This window comes from Gymnoscopelus microlampas, assembly GCF_963454915.1.
Source record: "Gymnoscopelus microlampas genome assembly, chromosome: 2".
Taxonomy (NCBI): Eukaryota; Metazoa; Chordata; class Actinopteri; order Myctophiformes; family Myctophidae; genus Gymnoscopelus; species Gymnoscopelus microlampas.
Genome location: NC_139939.1, coordinates 36,284,352 through 36,303,108, shown reverse-complemented (window position 1 = coordinate 36,303,108; position 18,757 = coordinate 36,284,352). Strand labels below are relative to the sequence as shown.

The window sequence follows — 18,757 nt, the reverse complement described above, 5'->3', positions numbered from 1 at the left end:
CCAGTAAGTTACAGTACCATAAATGTGGCCCTCAGGGGCCTTCATCAAATCCCGTCGATGGGTTGAGGAAACCACTCCAGGCTGTTAAAACAAATTCACATCCATTACTTTACTGCCCCTAGTGGGAGAACACAACATCCCACAACACAACCCATATTCACAATGGACTATATACAGAAAACATAAGATACATTAAGATAAGTTATCCACTTAGACGTTTGATATGCAGGTTGGGGTTGTTTGTTTTATTTAAAGGAACTAAACTAGGACATGAGCTTGTTAAAACCAACAACAGAGATGTCTCTAAAATTCTCTGTCCCCTATTATCTGTCTGTCTACTGTACCTTACTGATGTCCAGTGTTGAGTCTTTTGTTTCTGGAAATTCCTCTCTGGCTCTCGTCAGCCGGCGCGCCGTCACAAAACCTTGTTAACCCATTCAATCCGGGAAGCATCTGTGTCACTTTATATTTTTTGGCTATTCAAAGATAGCAGATATACAAGCTCATAACACGGCACTGAGTGCTGCGCTATGAGCTTGTAGATCTGCTATTTTTGAACAGCCAAAGTATAAAATAATGGTTAAAGTGCTTACACAGATGCGTTCCCGGTTTTAATGGGTTAAGCATTCCTGACTACATTGCTCAGACAGCTAGGAGGCCTGCCCACTGTCTATAAGGACACAGAAAACACTTGAAGACAGAGATAAAGGAGACAATGACAGACCCTCTGGAAGACTCTGGCCTTCTGGGCATTCTGGAATGTGGTTCCACTTTAACGAGCAAGAGAGGAAAAAGAGATCGAGAGGAGGATGAGAGACACAGCTAACGATCTGTGGAGATTTGGTGGGGAGAAAAGAATGATGCAGTAAGGTTGAGTGAGTGGGGGCAGAAATACACTATCGCTATACAGTAGGAACTTCAGTGATCTTAAATCGTATCTGCCTACAGACTGTACTAACATTTTGCATGAGAAATAGAGATTTCTATAACACTACTGACAGAAAGATCATGACAGAAAGAATCTGGTGGGATTTAGTTATATAACACATCAGCTGTGTATAAATAGCCAGTTGGGGTGCCCTGGCAGCTCAACCAGTTACCACCTACACAGTAAAATGCTCAATGTCAATTTAACTCTAAGGGCCAGATTTACGTACATCAAAGGCACAGTGCAAATTGCCCGGACCTCAAGTGCATTTTGCGTTGGTAAGATGCGTGGAATTAACATCAGATTCATTCACCAAGGTAGCAGCTACAGCAATTAGGCAATCAGTGAACGGGACTGCCCTCTAGAGTAGACGCATTCTGCATTTGAAGCAGATCTTAAAAGGTGCAGTGGAATGGTGGAAATGCAATAATAAATGGCAAGACTAAATTCATTGATGCTGAAATGGATTCATGTAAGTAATAGAACACCAAACTATTTTGGAGGGACACTATCACAAAACTCCAACTGAGAGACATTTAATTTGGGCAACGATTGCTCATAAAATAAATGCATTAGTAGTCACAAAACAAACACAACTGAAAGCAGTTGTATCGTATTAAATGCATCAGATGTATCTTGTTTCCAGCAGAATGCAGAATCTCGTCACGTTTGCATGATCCAGTTTCTTAAATGCTTATGCATAAAGGAGAGAGGTGCGCTTCATGTTGTCCCACAAGGTGCGCTTAAAATTACAGATATATGCTGCTTAAAAAGCAGATATATCAAATATGCTTGATCAGTTACAAGCATGTTCCTAGGTGCAGAATGTGTCTGAAATGATGCGTAAACAGTATGTAAATCTGTGTAAAAATGTAACCAAATGGACCTGTAAGTGTACATTTTTATACACTAAGGATTTTACTGTGTAGCCTGTAGGCTTCTTGTTGCAAGTGATGTGTTTTCACTTTGTAGTGAAGAGAAGAAATGCCACAAAAAGCTTAATCATTCCTACTAATATCCGTGTTTTCTGTGTTTTCGTGCTCAGAGAAGTGGCCCAGATTGACCAGTTCCTGCAGGAGACTGCGGCACGCGAGGCCAACGCCAAGGTCCGTCTGCAGCAGTTCATTGAGGAGCTGCTGGACCGGGCGGACCGCGCTGAGAAGCAACTCCAGATCATCAGCAGCTGTGGGACCACACCCAACGGCAGCCTGGGACGCTGCAGCCTGCAAGGGTCAAAGGGCAACAATGGACGCCAGGTGAAGAGAAGGGGTCTGAGGGGTCTTAAAGGAGTAGTTCACCCAAAATATGACTTATTTTCAATCAATTACACACCCCATGAAGCCTTAAAGTCATAGATTATTTTTTGTTTTTGTCGCATTCCTAAGCCAATAATTTGATGACGGGTCATCGGTCAGTAGGAGACTCCGCCGGTCATCAAATTATTGGCTTAGGAATGCGACAAAAACTAAAATATCTCCATGAATTCAGGGCTTCATGGAGTGTGTAATTGATAGAAAATAAGTCATTTTTTGGGTGAACTAGGTGTATTTATTTTAATTTTAAGGCAGGCACAGGTGCTGGCAGAATTCGATTCTAGGACTGTGATCCAAATGAACCCTAGCACCACTATGCTGGAGCGAACACTAGGAAAAAATAGCAACTCTATAAGCTTGCGATGCGATGTGAGCTTGTAGATTGCCTATTTTTGGTGAATAGATTTAGTGTAGAAGGAAAAAAGGAGTGGACCAAGTATAGAGCAAGTATAGAGTTTAAGTGGTGAAGCACTCCACCTTCAACAGGCATTTATGTTAGTAAGAGTGTTTGTGCTGAATGTATTTTATCGCCATGTTTCAAATGTTTTAGTTTTCTTTGTAAATTATGCCCTACTTCATCATACAAGTCAAGAGTGTCACACAAAAGTAGTGAAAATAGCAGATCTACAAGCTAACAACATGTCACGATGCGACACCTTGTGAGCTTATAGAGCGCTATTTTCAAAATGTTTACTTTTTTTATAATAAAAAAAGGAACATACATTTTTTTTCGACATACATGGTTTCCACCTGACAGCGACAATTTACAGTTCATATCTTTATCCTTTTTGGTTAGAAGAGAGTGGCCACTCCACTTCACTTTTCATAAACAGTGTTTTTATCTTTGTTGAGAAAGACGATGAGAACAGAAAACAATGCTTAAGTAACGTACAGGAGGAAATACTTGATTGACTAGATTGGGTCCTAGGCTAGGGAGCGGTGCGTGAACACTTGGCCACATAATGACAATGTTCCTTGAACTGAAACTTTCAGGGCAGTTAATAGATCCTCAGCTGTTCAAAGTAGCAATTCTTTTTTGAATAATGCATCAGTATTGATTTTATAGAGTAACATGCCTCTGTAGTCCATCAACACGCCAGAGCATAATGGACTTAATGATGCCGGAGACAACAGCTTTAATGGTAATGACGATATGTCAACCTTCAGAAACTAGTGGTCAGACATAACATGACGAGACATGCATGTGTTCTAACTGTGCTAATGTAACTGCAGATTTTCAGCTGAAGTTAACCATTACCATGCCTGCCCCTTTGCAGCTTTTCTTTTTCTTTTCTGCGTTTTCTTTAGTTGTTATGCCAATTCCCAATTCCCCCATGTAGTCCTGTCTCTGCTGACCCCTACTCGTTGCTCTTGTGGAGAATATAAGCAAAACTCTCAACTTTCATATATTGTAGCTCACTGTGGTGAAAACTAGTAGATATAGGAATCTTGTCTCCAGCAACAACATTGAAAAAAGTATTTTTAGTTCTGCCATGGCTTTAGACTGGAGCAGACGGCTCAACATCATCTTGAACATGCCTCCATGTTGAACGTACATGCACGCTCCTGATCATGAACGCGCGTCTATATTCAACATGGAGTCGCAGTCAGGCTGGCTAAAAACAATGTTCGGAATTACAGACATCTGTAGCATTCCAGAACTACCTTTACTTTTTTGATACGATACAGAAAAAGGTACGAATTGAGCCGATTGTCCCCTCTTAACAATAACACTTTCAACACAGAGCGAGTAGTACCGCTGCCACGCAGCTGCAGCTGTGTAGTGAGTGGAGGGGAGCTCACGGACTGGTTTAGTGTGAGTGTAGAAGTCGGCTCATAATAAAACTTTAATCTCCTGAAGTTGTCTACTATTTTCACATAAAGTAACGCGACCAATCAAATGACAGTAACTGTAACATGTTACCAAACTGGAAAAAGTAACTAGATACAGCTTACATTAACGTGTTACTTTCTAACCCCCACATCCAATGTTAGTCCCAACACTGCCCATAACCCACATATGGCGCTTGTTCTGTAATGCATCATGTGCAGATCTTTGAAATGGATGCTGTGGCTACATCATATGGCAATGAACGTGAAAAGGTGTGGTTACATAAAAAAGGAACAAAACTAAGTCTGAGGGGGCACGGTGGCGCAGTCGGTAGCGCTGTCTCCTCGCCTCAGACCCTCCTGGGTTCGATTCCTGCTGGGGATGCTGTGGGCGCCTGGGTCGTGTTCTCTCCTCCACGTCATCAGTGCCCATACCCTAGGTGGGGTTGGCGAAAGGGCCTTTCTGTGTGGAGTTTATATGTTCTCCCTGTGTCCCCTAGGGTAGGTACCCTCACAAAAAACATGCAGTAATCCTGGTCACTATACTGCCTCGCCCTGGTCAGACGGGGTGCCTGATGGAGGGGAAAGAAACTGGTTGGAATAACGGGTTCCTTCCACGCGCTATGTTCTACAGGGGAAACTCCCCCCTGTCAGGAGTGAGAAGCGGCCTGCTCACTCCTCATGCGTTGAAGGAAGCATGAGCTCAGTTCGGTGCTCTGTGTGAAAAATGGGTTACAAAAGTTTGAAACAAAATGTACAATGAATAAATAGAATATATGTATTATAACAAATGTAATACCCACATTGCACACACAATTCACTTACGGAAGATGGAAGATTCAACCCTTTTTTTGTCGGTGGGCTGCATCACCAACAATGAGGAGTCGGCATACAGGGAGGAGGTGGAGCAACTGACACCCTGGTACATGGAGAACTACTTGTTTCTCAACATAACTACTGTAAGACCAAGCCTGGTGCCAGAGCCAATTGCACACATTAAACATCTGTGTGCATCTTCCACCTCAGGAACATTTCCAAACTCCGCTCCACACTCACCCTGCCAGATGCTGAGAAACTAGTCCATGCTTTTGTCTCCTCCAGGCTGGATTACTGCAATGCACTACTCATCGGGAACCCTACTGTAGCAAGAGCCTCCAGAGGCTCCAGTACATTCGAAACAGCGCTGCTAGGATCCTGATGAGAGTGCGAAAATACGATCATATTACACCCATTATCCGTTCACTTCACTGGCTCCCCATCTCCTTCAGGACTGAATACAAGATTTACCTTCTCACACATCAGTGCATCTACGGCAATGCCCCTCCTCCCTACCACAAAGAACTCCTCGCCCCAAAACCCGCCACTCAAAGCATCCGCTCTTCCAACACCAACCTTCTCCTTGTTCCCAACACCAACCTCCACACAATGGGCGACCGGCCTTCTGCTATACAGCCCCATGTCTGTGGAATGCCCCCCCCCCCCCCCCCCGAACACCTGAGAGCACCACAGTCCACTGATGCTTTTAAAAATGGACTAAAAACCAACCTTTTAAACAAAACGTTTTCTTAATTTTTCCTGGGCCTTTGTTTTGTTTGTTTTTTACCTAGTTTTAATTTGACCCTTTAGTCTAGCCTAGTTGGGTCCCATGTTGTACTTGTTTGGTTGCCTATGCTGTTTTTATGTCATGCTTTTAAACACTGTAGCACTTTGAGATTCGCAAGAATGTAAAGTGCGTTATTATTATTATTATTATTATAAATAGTTTGGTCATTTGATTTTCATGAACAACTGCACTGTAGGCGCCTGCTTTAGGAACTATGAATGAAAAGTGCCTTATTATTATAATATAATGCATAAATATGCACAAGTAAACGCCTTGCACAACAGTATTGTGTGCGAGTTGCCACACTACTGGCGTACAAACACACAGAGCATGGATCATTCTCGAGGGGCCATTCTGATAGCATATCATGTAAAGATAGGCTATCAAAGTAAAAATGTCGCTGTGGGGAGGGCGACGTGTTGGGAGCTTTTTCACAGTGCATCGGTTTTTCCCTCGTACATCTATGTGACAATAAATCCCTTGAATCATAAACACAAATTGTCACTTATTGCATTGGTTCTCAAAGTGGGGTCCGGGGACCCCCAGGGGTACTTGAGGGGGTTCCAGGGGGTCCCCAGCCAAATTAATAGTTAGGAACCAAATTGATCCTTATGTGTCTGTAACTCTGAGAGTGTACAAATGGAACCAAATGGACCCTAACGGGTCCATTTGGTTCCATTTGTACACTCTCAGAGTTAAATGAACATTTCATTTTACAATATGAATTGGGGCCCCAGAGATAGAAATGAGATAAAATAAGTGTCAATTTGGGGGTCCTTGACATGAAAAAGTTTGAGAACCACTGACTTATTGAGCCAAACAAGCCAGGCACAAAAAGAAAACAGGTTGTCAGTTGCGATACAGTGGACAAACCAAGGACAGCACACGTCGCTCTACATGCATTGATAGCTGACTGGTTCAGCACCACTGCCGATGGACAGCGACAGGCCATGTGCGCCATGAACCAGCACCACATGGGGATAAAATACCCAAGAGAGCAAAGCAGTATACGGAGCACCTGAAGTAGATATACACTGGTCTATAACATTACAAGGCCCATTCAGAGATAGGGACAAGCACAGCTGCACGTAAACAGATCAAATAAGCATCAAATAAACACACTCTCAGATTGTCTCCAGGATAATAATGAAATTAAATTATACATGCATTTTGCCGTGTTAAAGAATGTTTTTTCTTTACATCATCCTTGAAAAATGAACTAACAAAAACAGCCTAGTGAGCCGTAGGGCCTGGGGTGCTTGCACCTTTTTCCCCCATGGTAAGGAGCTCATCACTGACGTCAGGAGAGCCCATGCTGACCACTCCCCCTGCTCATCCACAGCTCCTCAGTTGAGGTTGTCAAAAGCACAGAGCACTTGGTGTTCACATCACAAGACAAAACTCCCCCATCCTCATCACATTCCACCAAAGAGAGAGAGACAGTATCACTGCATGGTGCAGAAACTGCACCACCTAAAAGATCCTGAAAAGGATGGTGAGAACAGCTGAGAAAATCATAGGATGCTCCCTACTGCCAATTATAGACATCTACCACTCACTGATGCTGCATAAGCAGGGCCTCCAGCATTGAGAGAGACCCCTTCCACCCCTCCCACGGACTGTTCACCCTTCTGCCTTCCGGAGAAATGTTCTGCAGCATCAGGGCCCGGAAACACAAGACTCTGCAAACAGTTTCTTCCCTCAGTCAGTCAGGCTACTCAACTCCCTGGTCGAACCCCCCTCACATGGCACACGATCTACACAAGGCATACTCCCCTAGAGGCCTGCCACGCAACCCCCCTTTCTGCGCACCACAGCACCACTTTGTCATTTATGAACATTTGAGGAACACCGCTCACACTATGTTGTCTTTACTATCTGTCCATTATACTAAATCTGTAGTTGTCTTAATCACTGTATTATTGTTGTAGACACTGCATCTGGAGAAAATATATATGATTTATATAATAATAATAATAATAATAATAATAATAATAATAATAATGATTGTAAAAGAGTTCCTTTGGATGAGGGCTAGGTAGACAGAATGACAAACCAACTGTTGTGATAATCCGGGTTTATTTTCTTTAAAGTGCACAAAAAAAAATAGTGTTCAAAAAAATAGTTTAAAAAAAAATAATTCAAAAAAACAAAACAATAAACCTACATTGCTTCACACAAACAACATGTCCAAAGACTAACTGACTCTGTCAGACTGAGATACCGGGCAGAGCTTTAGCAGCCGCATTGTGCCCGTGACTTTCCTCCTCAGGCCTGAGACTAGACTGACTCATATCCTCTACCTGAATGGCTCTCCTTAGTGGCCTCAACCATGTCCTACAAAACAGGCAACCTCAACACATTCCCCAAAATTACAAGTGAACTCACACAAAGAAAACATTTTCCAAATTTTACAGAAATGATTCAAAACAATCAAAAGGTAAGTATTAATCCTGTTTAACCACATACCTCTTTTCCATCATAATATACCTTATACAGCAAAATCCCACACTCCCCTGTCAAATGGTATGTCCCAATTCCCCTACCCTCCATATAAGGAGCACTGTGGTCATGTGTTACTCTTTCCAGATCCTCAGACCAGGAAGTGGTCTTGGCAAGTATGTGTGTTTGTTTGGGGTGGTGAGGAGCTTTAAACTGTTGATATACAATAAAGTGGTTATGTTTTAAACAAACAATTGTCTCTGTGTTGTTTATATAAATGAAATGAATATGAAATGAGTAGTATGATAAATGCATATGTTAAACAGAAAATAATGAAAATAATGGAACATGTGAGGCTATAAAGGTAAAGTGGGAAAGGCAGTGTCTGTCTTTACCACACATCCCCCCCTTTAAGACCTGTCCCCTACATCCCTTTGCGGGACAGGAAATCAGCCACCACATTGTCCTTTCCAGCACGGTACTTCACAGTGAACCTATAGGGCTGCAAAGAAAGGTACCACCGTGCTATTCGGCCATTTGTGTCCCTCATCCTATGGATCCATTGGAGGGCACGATGATCAGTCTCTAAAAGAAAGTCTTTTCCCAAGATGTAATACCTGAGAGTGTCAAGAGCCCATTTGATAGCAAGACCTTCTTTTTCAATAGTGGAATAACGTGTCTCTCTTGGGTAGAGCTTGCGGCTCACCTATAGCACAGGTCTCTGGTCTCCTGCTCTCCCCTGCAGTAACACTGCCCCAAGACCAATCTCAGACGCATCGGTCTGCACTGTAAAGGGCAATGAAAAGTCAGGGCTCTGCAAGACAGGATCTTCACACAGACACTGTTTGAGGTCCTGAAAGGCTGCATCACACTCTGGTGTCCACTTGACTTTTGCAGGACAGGACTTCCGAGTCAGGGCTGTAAGTGGTGCTGCTCTGTCTGAAAAATTGGCTATAAATCTTCTATACCATCCTGCTAGGCCGAGAAATGACCTGACCTGACGCTTGGTCGTAGGTGGTGGGCAGGATTGGACAGCTTCAATTTTGTCAATCTGAGGGCGAATTTGGCCTCTCCCTATTACATACCCCAAGTACTTGACCTCTGACTTAACTAACTGGCATTTCTTAGCATTGACCACCAGCCCAGCCTGCTGAATACGCTGGAAGATGTCAGAGAGGTGCTGGAGATGTTCTTCCCATGTGGAGCTGTAGATGATGACATCATCGATGTAGGCTGCTCAGAACATTGTCCATGAGCCTTTGGAATGTCGCTGCTGCTCCGTGTAGGCCGAAGGGCATCACTGTGAAACGATACAGACCAGAGGGCACTCGGAAGGCTGTAATGTCTTTAGCTCTCTCAGTGAGGGGAACCTGCCAATATCCCTTACACAAATCAAGAGTAGTCAAATACTTTGCATTCCCCAAACGCTCTATCATTTCATCTACACGAGGCATAGGATAGGCGTCAAAGGCAGAAACACTGTTCACTTTGATAAAATTGATACAAAACCTCAAGTCTGGACTGTCTTTCTTTGGCACCAGCACCACTGGACTACACCACTGGCTGTTGCAAGGCTCAATGATGCCCATGTCCAGCATCATGTCCACCTCCTTTTTGAGTGCTGAGACTAAGGTGGCTGGAATGCGGTAGCTGGACTGGCGAATTGGTGCTGTCTCCGGAGACAACACATGGATATCATGAGCAACCAGGTCTGTGCGTCCTGGTCGCTCACTAAACAGCCCATCAGGAAAACAGTCTTTTAGTTCATTTTGCTTGGAAGGACCAAGGTGACTTACATCAGGGAGTGAAAAGGATTCAGAGGATGCAGGGAAGTATTGCTCCTCCAACTCTTCCTCATCAGTGACAACTCGGGCCAGGAGCTGTTGAGACAGAGGGATTCTGTCCTTCCATTCCCTCAAGAGATTTAAATGAAAAGTCTGATGTTTCTTCCGGCGCTCTGGCAGGTAAAGTTCATAGGTCACCGGTCCCATTTTGCGAGTGACCTCAAATGGCCCCTGCCACTTGGCCAGGAGGCTGCTCTCAGAGCTGGGCAACAGCAACAACACCTTCTGTCCCGGTTGGAAAGTGCGTTGTTTACTGCTCTGGTCATAACCCTTCTTCTGCCTCGCCTGTGCCTTGTCAATATTTGCATGTGCCAATTCTGTTAGCTGCTCCAGTTTGTCTCTCATTTTAAGCACATAGGACATCACTCCAACCTGCTTGGCTGGCTGCTCTCCTTCCCAGGCCTCTTTCAGAATGTCCAAAGGCCCTCTGACATGACGTCCATATAAGAGGTCAAAAGGGGAAAAACCTGTTGTTGCCTGGGGGACCTCTCTGTAGGCAAAGAGCAGGAACGGAAGCCACTGGTCCCAGTCGGCACCCGTACTGGACACAAACTTGCGAAGCATTGCTTTAAGGGTTTTGTTGAACCGTTCGACCATGCCATCGGTCTGCGGATGATAGGGGGTGGTTCGTATTCCCTTAATACCTAAGAGACGATAAACCTCTTTCAAAAACTTTGACGTAAAATTGGTTCCCTGGTCTGTAATTATCTCCCGGGGGACCCCCACCCTTGAGAATAGCTGTATTAAACAGTTAACGACCTGGCGGCTCTTAACTTGTCTAAGGGGAAAAGCTTCCATGTACTTAGTAGCATAGTCACCAATAACAAGGATGAATCGGTTGCCTGATGAACTACGCTCTAAGGGGCCAACAACATCCATAGCGATGCGTGAAAAGGGCTCATCTATCACTGGCATAGGAATTAAAGGGGCCCTGTCACCTTTCTTTCCTGGGGCGGTTTGCTGACATTCGGCACAGGTCTTACAGTACTCTAATACTTCCAGGTACATTTGGGGCCAGTAAAAGCGTGCAGCTATGCGGGCATAGGTTTTTGTCTGACCCAAATGTCCTGACCAGGGTATTGAGTGTCCTAGGTGTAAAACTGTGGGCCTCAAACCTTTTGGTACCACCAATTGGTCCCCTGTACTGGTGCGCCTGTACAAAATATGTCCCTTGACCACAAACATTTCCTTGTCAAGAACGGAAACCTTTGTAGTCTCATCTACAAGCTTCTCAAACAGTTTCTTGAGTGTCTCATCCTGTCTCTGCAATACACTGACGTTACTGGGCAAAATGTCAAAGTCTATGTCTGGCATTGTTGGCTCGGGCTCTACTAACTTAGTTCCCCAAACCTTCTCCTGACGCTTCTGACTGCGGGTTTTCTTCCCCTTGCTCTGCTTGGCCACCTCCCCAGCAAAAGCTAGCTCCTCCCACCCCTGATCTAAATCCGAGCGTTGGGATCTAGTAACTACCAGGGCTTCCCTGTGGCTGTCTGAAACACAGTGTGGGGCACCAAAACTGTTAGAACCCTGGAACTGACTTAATAACTCATAGAGTATTGGCAAATCTCTTCCCAATACTACGGGATAGGGCAAATGTGCTACCACCCCTACTCTGAGGATGTACTCCTGTCCCTCTATCTGAATAGATATATCAGCTGTTGGAAAAGGCTTGCAGTCCCCATGGACACAGGTTACATTAACCTGCCTTGCCTGTACCAACATCTGATTGGGCAAATGGTCTTCTCTAATGAGAGTCTGGTCACTTCCTGAATCTAACAGAGCTTTGCAATAATGACCTGCTATACACACTTTAATCACACTTAGTATTGGCTGTTCTGGAGAAGGAGCATACACAGAACTCAAGTGAGATTTCTTAACAGCAATAACTGGGCATTCTACCTTAATGTGTCCTGGCTGACCACAGTTGTAACACACAGGGGGATCCTTCCTATCTGGTTTCCTATTAGGGGGATCCTGCTGTCTCGCATCTTGAGATCTATTAAAGTTCCTAGACCCACTACCAGAACCACCCCCGGGATTACCATGGTAGGAGAGAGGTGTAGTGGTTGACCTTCCCATCGGGTAGCCTTTGGAGGACCTCCGGGCTGCAAGGAAGGTCTCTGCCAACTCAGCTGCTGCTCGTGACGTAGCCGGATCGTGTTCTTTGATCCACGTTCGCAGCTCTGGATTGAGGATGCGAAAGAACTGCTCCATGACAATGGCGTCCCCAATCTCCTCCTTGGATTTCTGTCTGGGGTTCATCCATTTGTCATAAAGCTCCTTCAGCCGTGTCTGAAGTTCTTTGGGAGTCTCATCAGCCTCCACTCTACTGGAACGGAATCGATCACGGTACGTCTCTGGATTAATTTCAAATTTTTGCAAAATGGCTGCTTTCACCTGGTCAAACTGCATCGCAGAATCAATGTCCATGGCTAGATAAGCTGCTCTTGCTTTGCCGGTAAGGAGGGGAACAAGATGAAGAGCCCAGTTGTCCTGGGGCCACCGACAAGCCAACGCGATGCGTTCGAAAGTGGCAAGATAGTGTTCGATGTCTTCATCCTCCCTGTAGGGCTGCATTTTCGGCCCTTTCCAATTAATCGGTGGTGGTGCTGCAGATGCGTGGCTTGATGAAGGAGACTCCGCCCCCTGCTCATGAAGAACCCCAAGAGAACCAGCCCTTCTGGCCGACTGCAATTCCCCGAGGTCAACAGGAGGGGGCGCTGTAGTGCCATCCGGTGTGTGTGCTCCCAGCGACCTTCGCTCCAATCGTTCCAGTTGTATTTCATTCTGCACCTGGCCAAACTGCTGCTGAAGGTTTCGCATCCGGAGCTCCTGGGTCTGATTATCCTGCTCCCTCTTTGCATCTCTCAGCTGTTGGTTCAGGAGGAAGGCTTTGAAGGTGTGGCTCAGACTCTCCACCGTCTCTGGTGGTCCATCACCCCTGGCTCCTTCCTCCTCATTCAGGATCGGTTCCTCTTCAACATCCTCTACAAAAGATGTCTGGTTGCCGCCCTCTTTGCGTATCCCGGATCTGGTAGTTGCTTTGGTTGTCATGGTGGATCTGTCACCCTTGATTGCCACTCATCCCACCACTGCCACCATATGTAATAGAGTTCCTTTGGATGAGGGCTAGGTAGACAGAATGACAAACCAACTGTTGTGATAATCCGGGTTTATTTTCTTTAAAGTGCACAAAAAAAAATAGTGTTCAAAAAAATAGTTTAAAAAAAAATAATTCAAAAAAACAAAACAATAAACCTACATTGCTTCACACAAACAACATGTCCAAAGACTAACTGACTCTGTCAGACTGAGATACCGGGCAGAGCTTTAGCAGCCGCATTGTGCCCGTGACTTTCCTCCTCAGGCCTGAGACTAGACTGACTCATATCCTCTACCTGAATGGCTCTCCTTAGTGGCCTCAACCATGTCCTACAAAACAGGCAACCTCAACACATTCCCCAAAATTACAAGTGAACTCACACAAAGAAAACATTTTCCAAATTTTACAGAAATGATTCAAAACAATCAAAAGGTAAGTATTAATCCTGTTTAACCACATACCTCTTTTCCATCATAATATACCTTATACAGCAAAATCCCACACTCCCCTGTCAAATGGTATGTCCCAATTCCCCTACCCTCCATATAAGGAGCACTGTGGTCATGTGTTACTCTTTCCAGATCCTCAGACCAGGAAGTGGTCTTGGCAAGTATGTGTGTTTGTTTGGGGTGGTGAGGAGCTTTAAACTGTTGATATACAATAAAGTGGTTATGTTTTAAACAAACAATTGTCTCTGTGTTGTTTATATAAATGAAATGAATATGAAATGAGTAGTATGATAAATGCATATGTTAAACAGAAAATAATGAAAATAATGGAACATGTGAGGCTATAAAGGTAAAGTGGGAAAGGCAGTGTCTGTCTTTACCACAATGATAATAAACTTTATTTGTATAGCACCTTTCATGACATGAAATGCAGCTCAAAGTGCTTTACAGAGCAAGAATACACTTACAGAAAAAGTACAACTAATTTAACAATAAAGCAAAAAAAGAAAAGCAAAAGCATAAAACAACATTAAAACATAATGACTGAATAACAAATCAAACTTTTCAACTTGACTTTGGCATTTGGCACCAGAGGTCTGGGAATGGCTGTAAATCTGTCCTACCTCCTCCCAAACTGAATCTTACGTCACCATGTCATTATCTGACCTACACAAGACATTCCATTGGCTCCTGCCCTTCTATTTATAGCTGACTTAAGCCTAAGTTATACTTTGTCACACTGACATTCAAGTTAACGCTTCGTGCTGAAAATGAGTCATTTTCAGCGAGCGAGAGCGTGGTGCGACAATGTAATGTATAACTTAGGCTTTACTCATGGAATGATTTACGTGTGTTTCAAAACCCAACGCGTACTCGCCGTCTGCACATGCTGCACTGTGCTGCAGTTTGCAACATGGCCCCTTTCCCTCTCTTTCTTAGCCTGATTAAGTTGTGATTAAATTACATACCTGAGATATACCGTATATTCCGGGATCATTTCTATTCTCAGAGGTGTCTCTTATTTGAGTCATTATCTAACACCCTAACACTCCACTGTGGGAAGCAGATGAACAACCTCACCATTGCACAACCCGGTGTTGTTGCCATGGAAACCAGCGCCTGCTCACGTCCTCTAATGCTACAGAGATTGTTTAGTTAGAGACGTGCTGTAGAGATGCAGAGGATGTCATGCGGAGGACATGAGAGGACGCTGCCGTTGTTTCATTCTAGTAGTTTAACCCATTCAATCAGGGAACGTATCTGTGTCACTTTAGATTTCTTTGGCTATTAAGAAATTGCAGATATACAAACTCACAGAGTGCCGCGTTATGAGCTTGTAGATCTGCTTTAAAAGAAAAAAACAATGTAAAAATGTGTGCAAATCTTTGAATATATATATACAGTTTTAACTAAACTATTTGCTTCTAGGAACAACATTTTGAGATGCGGGTCCGTGGCCAAATGCATATCATTTTGGGGGTCCTTGACATGAAAAAGTTTGAGAACCACAGATTTAAAAAAAAAAAAACAGAAGAAAATATTTGAGTTACAAATGTTCGCATTAAAAATATATATATTCAAAGATTTGCACAAATGTTCATGATTTTTCAAAAAATAGCAGATCTACAAGCTCATAGCGCGGAACTCGGTGCTGCACTATGAGCTTGCATATCTGCTATTTTTGAATAGCCAAAAGTATAAAATAATGGTTATAGCTAAAAATCTAAAATGACTCGGTATGCGTTCCTGGTCTTAATGGGTTACTATCCGTTTTGAATTGCTTTATTTAAAATGTTACAGTTTTTCAGCCCTGACCTTTAACTTTTAGGACGTAATACTGATGCTATGATCACAGTTGTTTTTCATTTCTGTTGTTGCTCAACTACAGATTCATCTGATTATTAATGTCTAAGGACGGCAATCAGTGGCGTGCACAGACATTTTGAGGGGCAGGTGCTCAAGTAAATTATACTTTTTTTTGTTTACTTGGTCTGCTCTTTTTTCCCTCTACACCTATACCTCTTTGCCAAAAATAGCCGATCTGCTAAAGTTCTCCTCAGAAAAGGGATGCTAGGTTTCGAGTGGTTATGGTAAAAAGAAAAATCATAATCACATAAAGATTTGGCAGACCCCCTGTAGTAACTCTGAGGACGCCCTAGGGGTCCCGGACCCCCTGTTGAAGACCCCTGCTGTAAACTGAAAAAAAAGGGGCAGGTGCTCTAGCATCACCTAGAGTCTATCTGTGCACGTCCCTGACGACAATGTACACCCGTCCAACTCTTTGGTCACAAGTTATCTTAAAAACTACTAGCTGGACTGCCATGGAATTTGCTGTGTAGACCTTCATGAATGAACAGTACTGCTTTTGGTGGCACCGTGGCCCTTTGACCAAAATGTTCCCTTGCACACAAGATATCTAAAAGTCTAATGGGTGGATTAGATGTTTCCAATGGCACACCAGAGCTTGGTCAGCGCGAGAGGGAGGGAGGGACGGAAAGAGAGAGGTAGAAGGAGTAGGAGAGAGCCTATTTCACCCACACAATAACCCAGCTAGGGAGAGAGAGGCTACTTAACCCACGCAATAACCCAGGAAATGCTATGGGTGCCGAACCTCTCAAGCTGACATGTCGCAAAGCGAAACGTCAGCGTGTATCTTATTCTTATATAATAAAAAGTTATACTGTAGTTGGAAGCTTGAGAAAATGCGGGATCTGCTACTTTGTTCCTTTTTGGTTATTTTCTGACACATCTGCTCAAAATCTCTGTCCCATACAGTGCAGAGGTGTTCTTGTTTTTATAGCGTGCATGGAACCGCAACACTTTGCAGATTCACTCCCAAGTTTCCGCCGTAACCTGAAGACTCACCTCTTTAGACCAAGCCCCCAGAGTTGCTGAGAAACATTGAAGCTGCCACCCCAGTGCCAGAGCTGGAACTGCAGGCGGGGAGAAATACATGCACGCGCAAAACATACTGAGAGATATTTATATATATAGATATAAATATGTAAACATATTATACATAAATACATATGCATTTACATATACATAGGCATCTCGAGTGTACTTAATAAATATCTCACGTTCAATCCTTGACACACGGGCTGCCCTAGAACGCAAAAAGGACACTAGTGCGCATGCTCATAACTCTATGTGTGGTCAAAATCGAACCAATAATTCTACTTCCGGCAAGCTTCCGGGTGCTTCAAAACGCCACTGAGCACATTCATTGAACTGATAGCTGGGGGCGGGGCAATCCGCCCTCTAGTTATATTATACCTTTAGAGCTTTAGACTCCGCCTTAGCCTGTAGCTCTTGACCTAGCATTGACCACCATGCAGTCTTATGCAAAGGATAATGTCATTTAGATAGCATGTTATTTAGACAGATTCTAGGTTCATTGGTTTACCCGGCATCCTATAATTTCTATAGTTTAAATTTACAGATTATTGTTTACGTTTTTTGTATAATATTGTTTAGACTGATGCTAGGTTCTCGGTTTTACCTTTGATCCTAGATTACTGAGGCGCGACACTGCCTCTCTGTATTTGATGTGTTTACCTTGCTTACTGTAAGTCGCTCTGGATCAAGAGCGTCCGCTAAATGCCTAAATTGTAAATGTGAAGGGCGAGGACGACATTCTGCATTATCTTAGGCTGTTGATCCTTCATTAGATCTTGTGGAACTTATAATCTGACAACAACCACGATGACACGTGTGTCGTGTGTCTGTCTTCTTCCACGCCGCTTTATCTTGCAACATCTAAATGCGGTTTCTACATACAGTACAGTAGGTGGTCAATGAAGTATAAATTGGTCTCAAGCTATAACTCACAGTTACTTTTCAAGCAGGATTTTTTAGGAGAAAAGAGGTTAGGGAGAGGAACAGGGGAAGGAGATAAATCAGTTCAGTGTAATGCATAATTTATGCTCTCTCATACGCATCCGTGACGCATTGTGAGCTTGTAATTTGGCTATTTCCGGGCCGCGACGGCATCACACAATGTATTAGAAATCGGACTGAAGTCCACTCAAGGGGTTTTCCCCGTGTGCCCTAGATGGATGGGACAGATGCTTTGTGTTCCATTCCATTTCTGGAGGATCAGCCTTTCCTGCTCTGCCCAGCGTTCACTGCTGGTTGGGATGAGGCGAAAGAGATGGATTGAGTTTATATGGTTATTCTCTCATCCGTTTCAACTGGCACTAAGCCCAGGTCTAGGTGTGTGTGTGTGTGTGTGTGTGTGTGTGTGTGTGTGTGTGTGTGTGTGTGTGTGTGTGTGTGTGTGTGTGTGTGTGTGTGTGTGTGTGTGTGTGTGTGTGTGTGTGCACGTGCGTGTGTGGGGGGGAGAGTGTTTGCATTCCCTTTGCAGCACCTCACACCAGTCTGGTGCTCACAAATCCTGTTGGCACTATCTCAAACACCACACACACACACACACACACACACACACACACACACACACACACACACACACACACACACACACACACCAATAGTACACAGGTTGCTTTGAACAGTGTGAGAAAGAGTGACTATAGGAGGATTTGCCCTTAGGGCGAGAAAAAGAAAGACTAAAACTGGAGAAGAGATGATTTCCCTGAATGCATAACCACACCTACACACACACACACACACACACACACACACACACACACACACACACACACACACACACACACACACACACACACACACACACACACGCACACAGCTTGCAGATTGGCTATTTTCGGCAAACAGATTGGGTGTAGAAGGAAAAAAGTAGGGGGCCAAATACAGACCCCTGGGGGACCCCAGTCGAGGATGTAAATGATTTGTGTTTGAAAAAGAGTGATATTTGATAGTAGAAAATGATCATCAGCGTATCAATAACAAATATGCTGCCATTTGTTTGTTTTCTCTTGTAACTCCTGTCTGTTCCCCTTGTGTCTCTATCCAGAGAAACTCCAGTGTTTCTGGGAGTACCAGGGGCATGTACCAGGTGTCTGAACGACGCTCCTCGCCCAGCACAGGGTAAGCTATTGAACTGGACTCTTACATTATGTTCTGCTTCTGGCACAATGCACTATTGCACAACACACCATTTCCAGTTATACAGTATACACTGCATCATAGTGTATAGATAGATGTATACCTTTATTTAATACCTTTATTGAAGATACTTTTAATCCATAGCATTAACCACTGTACCATTAGAGCCAGAGACAACAGTTTGAGTGGTGAAACTGTGGGAAAATGACTTCCGGGT

The 18,757-nt window shown here is 43.9% G+C and overlaps 1 protein-coding gene across 1 annotated transcript in view; it reads left to right on the top strand.

The window, feature by feature from the left end:
- The window catches only part of fbxo41 (F-box protein 41), a 74,004-nt gene that overhangs the window by 33,368 nt on the left and 21,879 nt on the right, over positions 1-18,757 (top strand). Inside the window, exons 4-5 of the mRNA XM_084043625.1 lie at positions 1,974-2,184; positions 18,449-18,522. Of these exons, the coding sequence (XP_083899751.1) occupies positions 1,974-2,184; positions 18,449-18,522 (285 nt within the window). The remainder of the gene's footprint in view (positions 1-1,973; positions 2,185-18,448; positions 18,523-18,757) is intronic.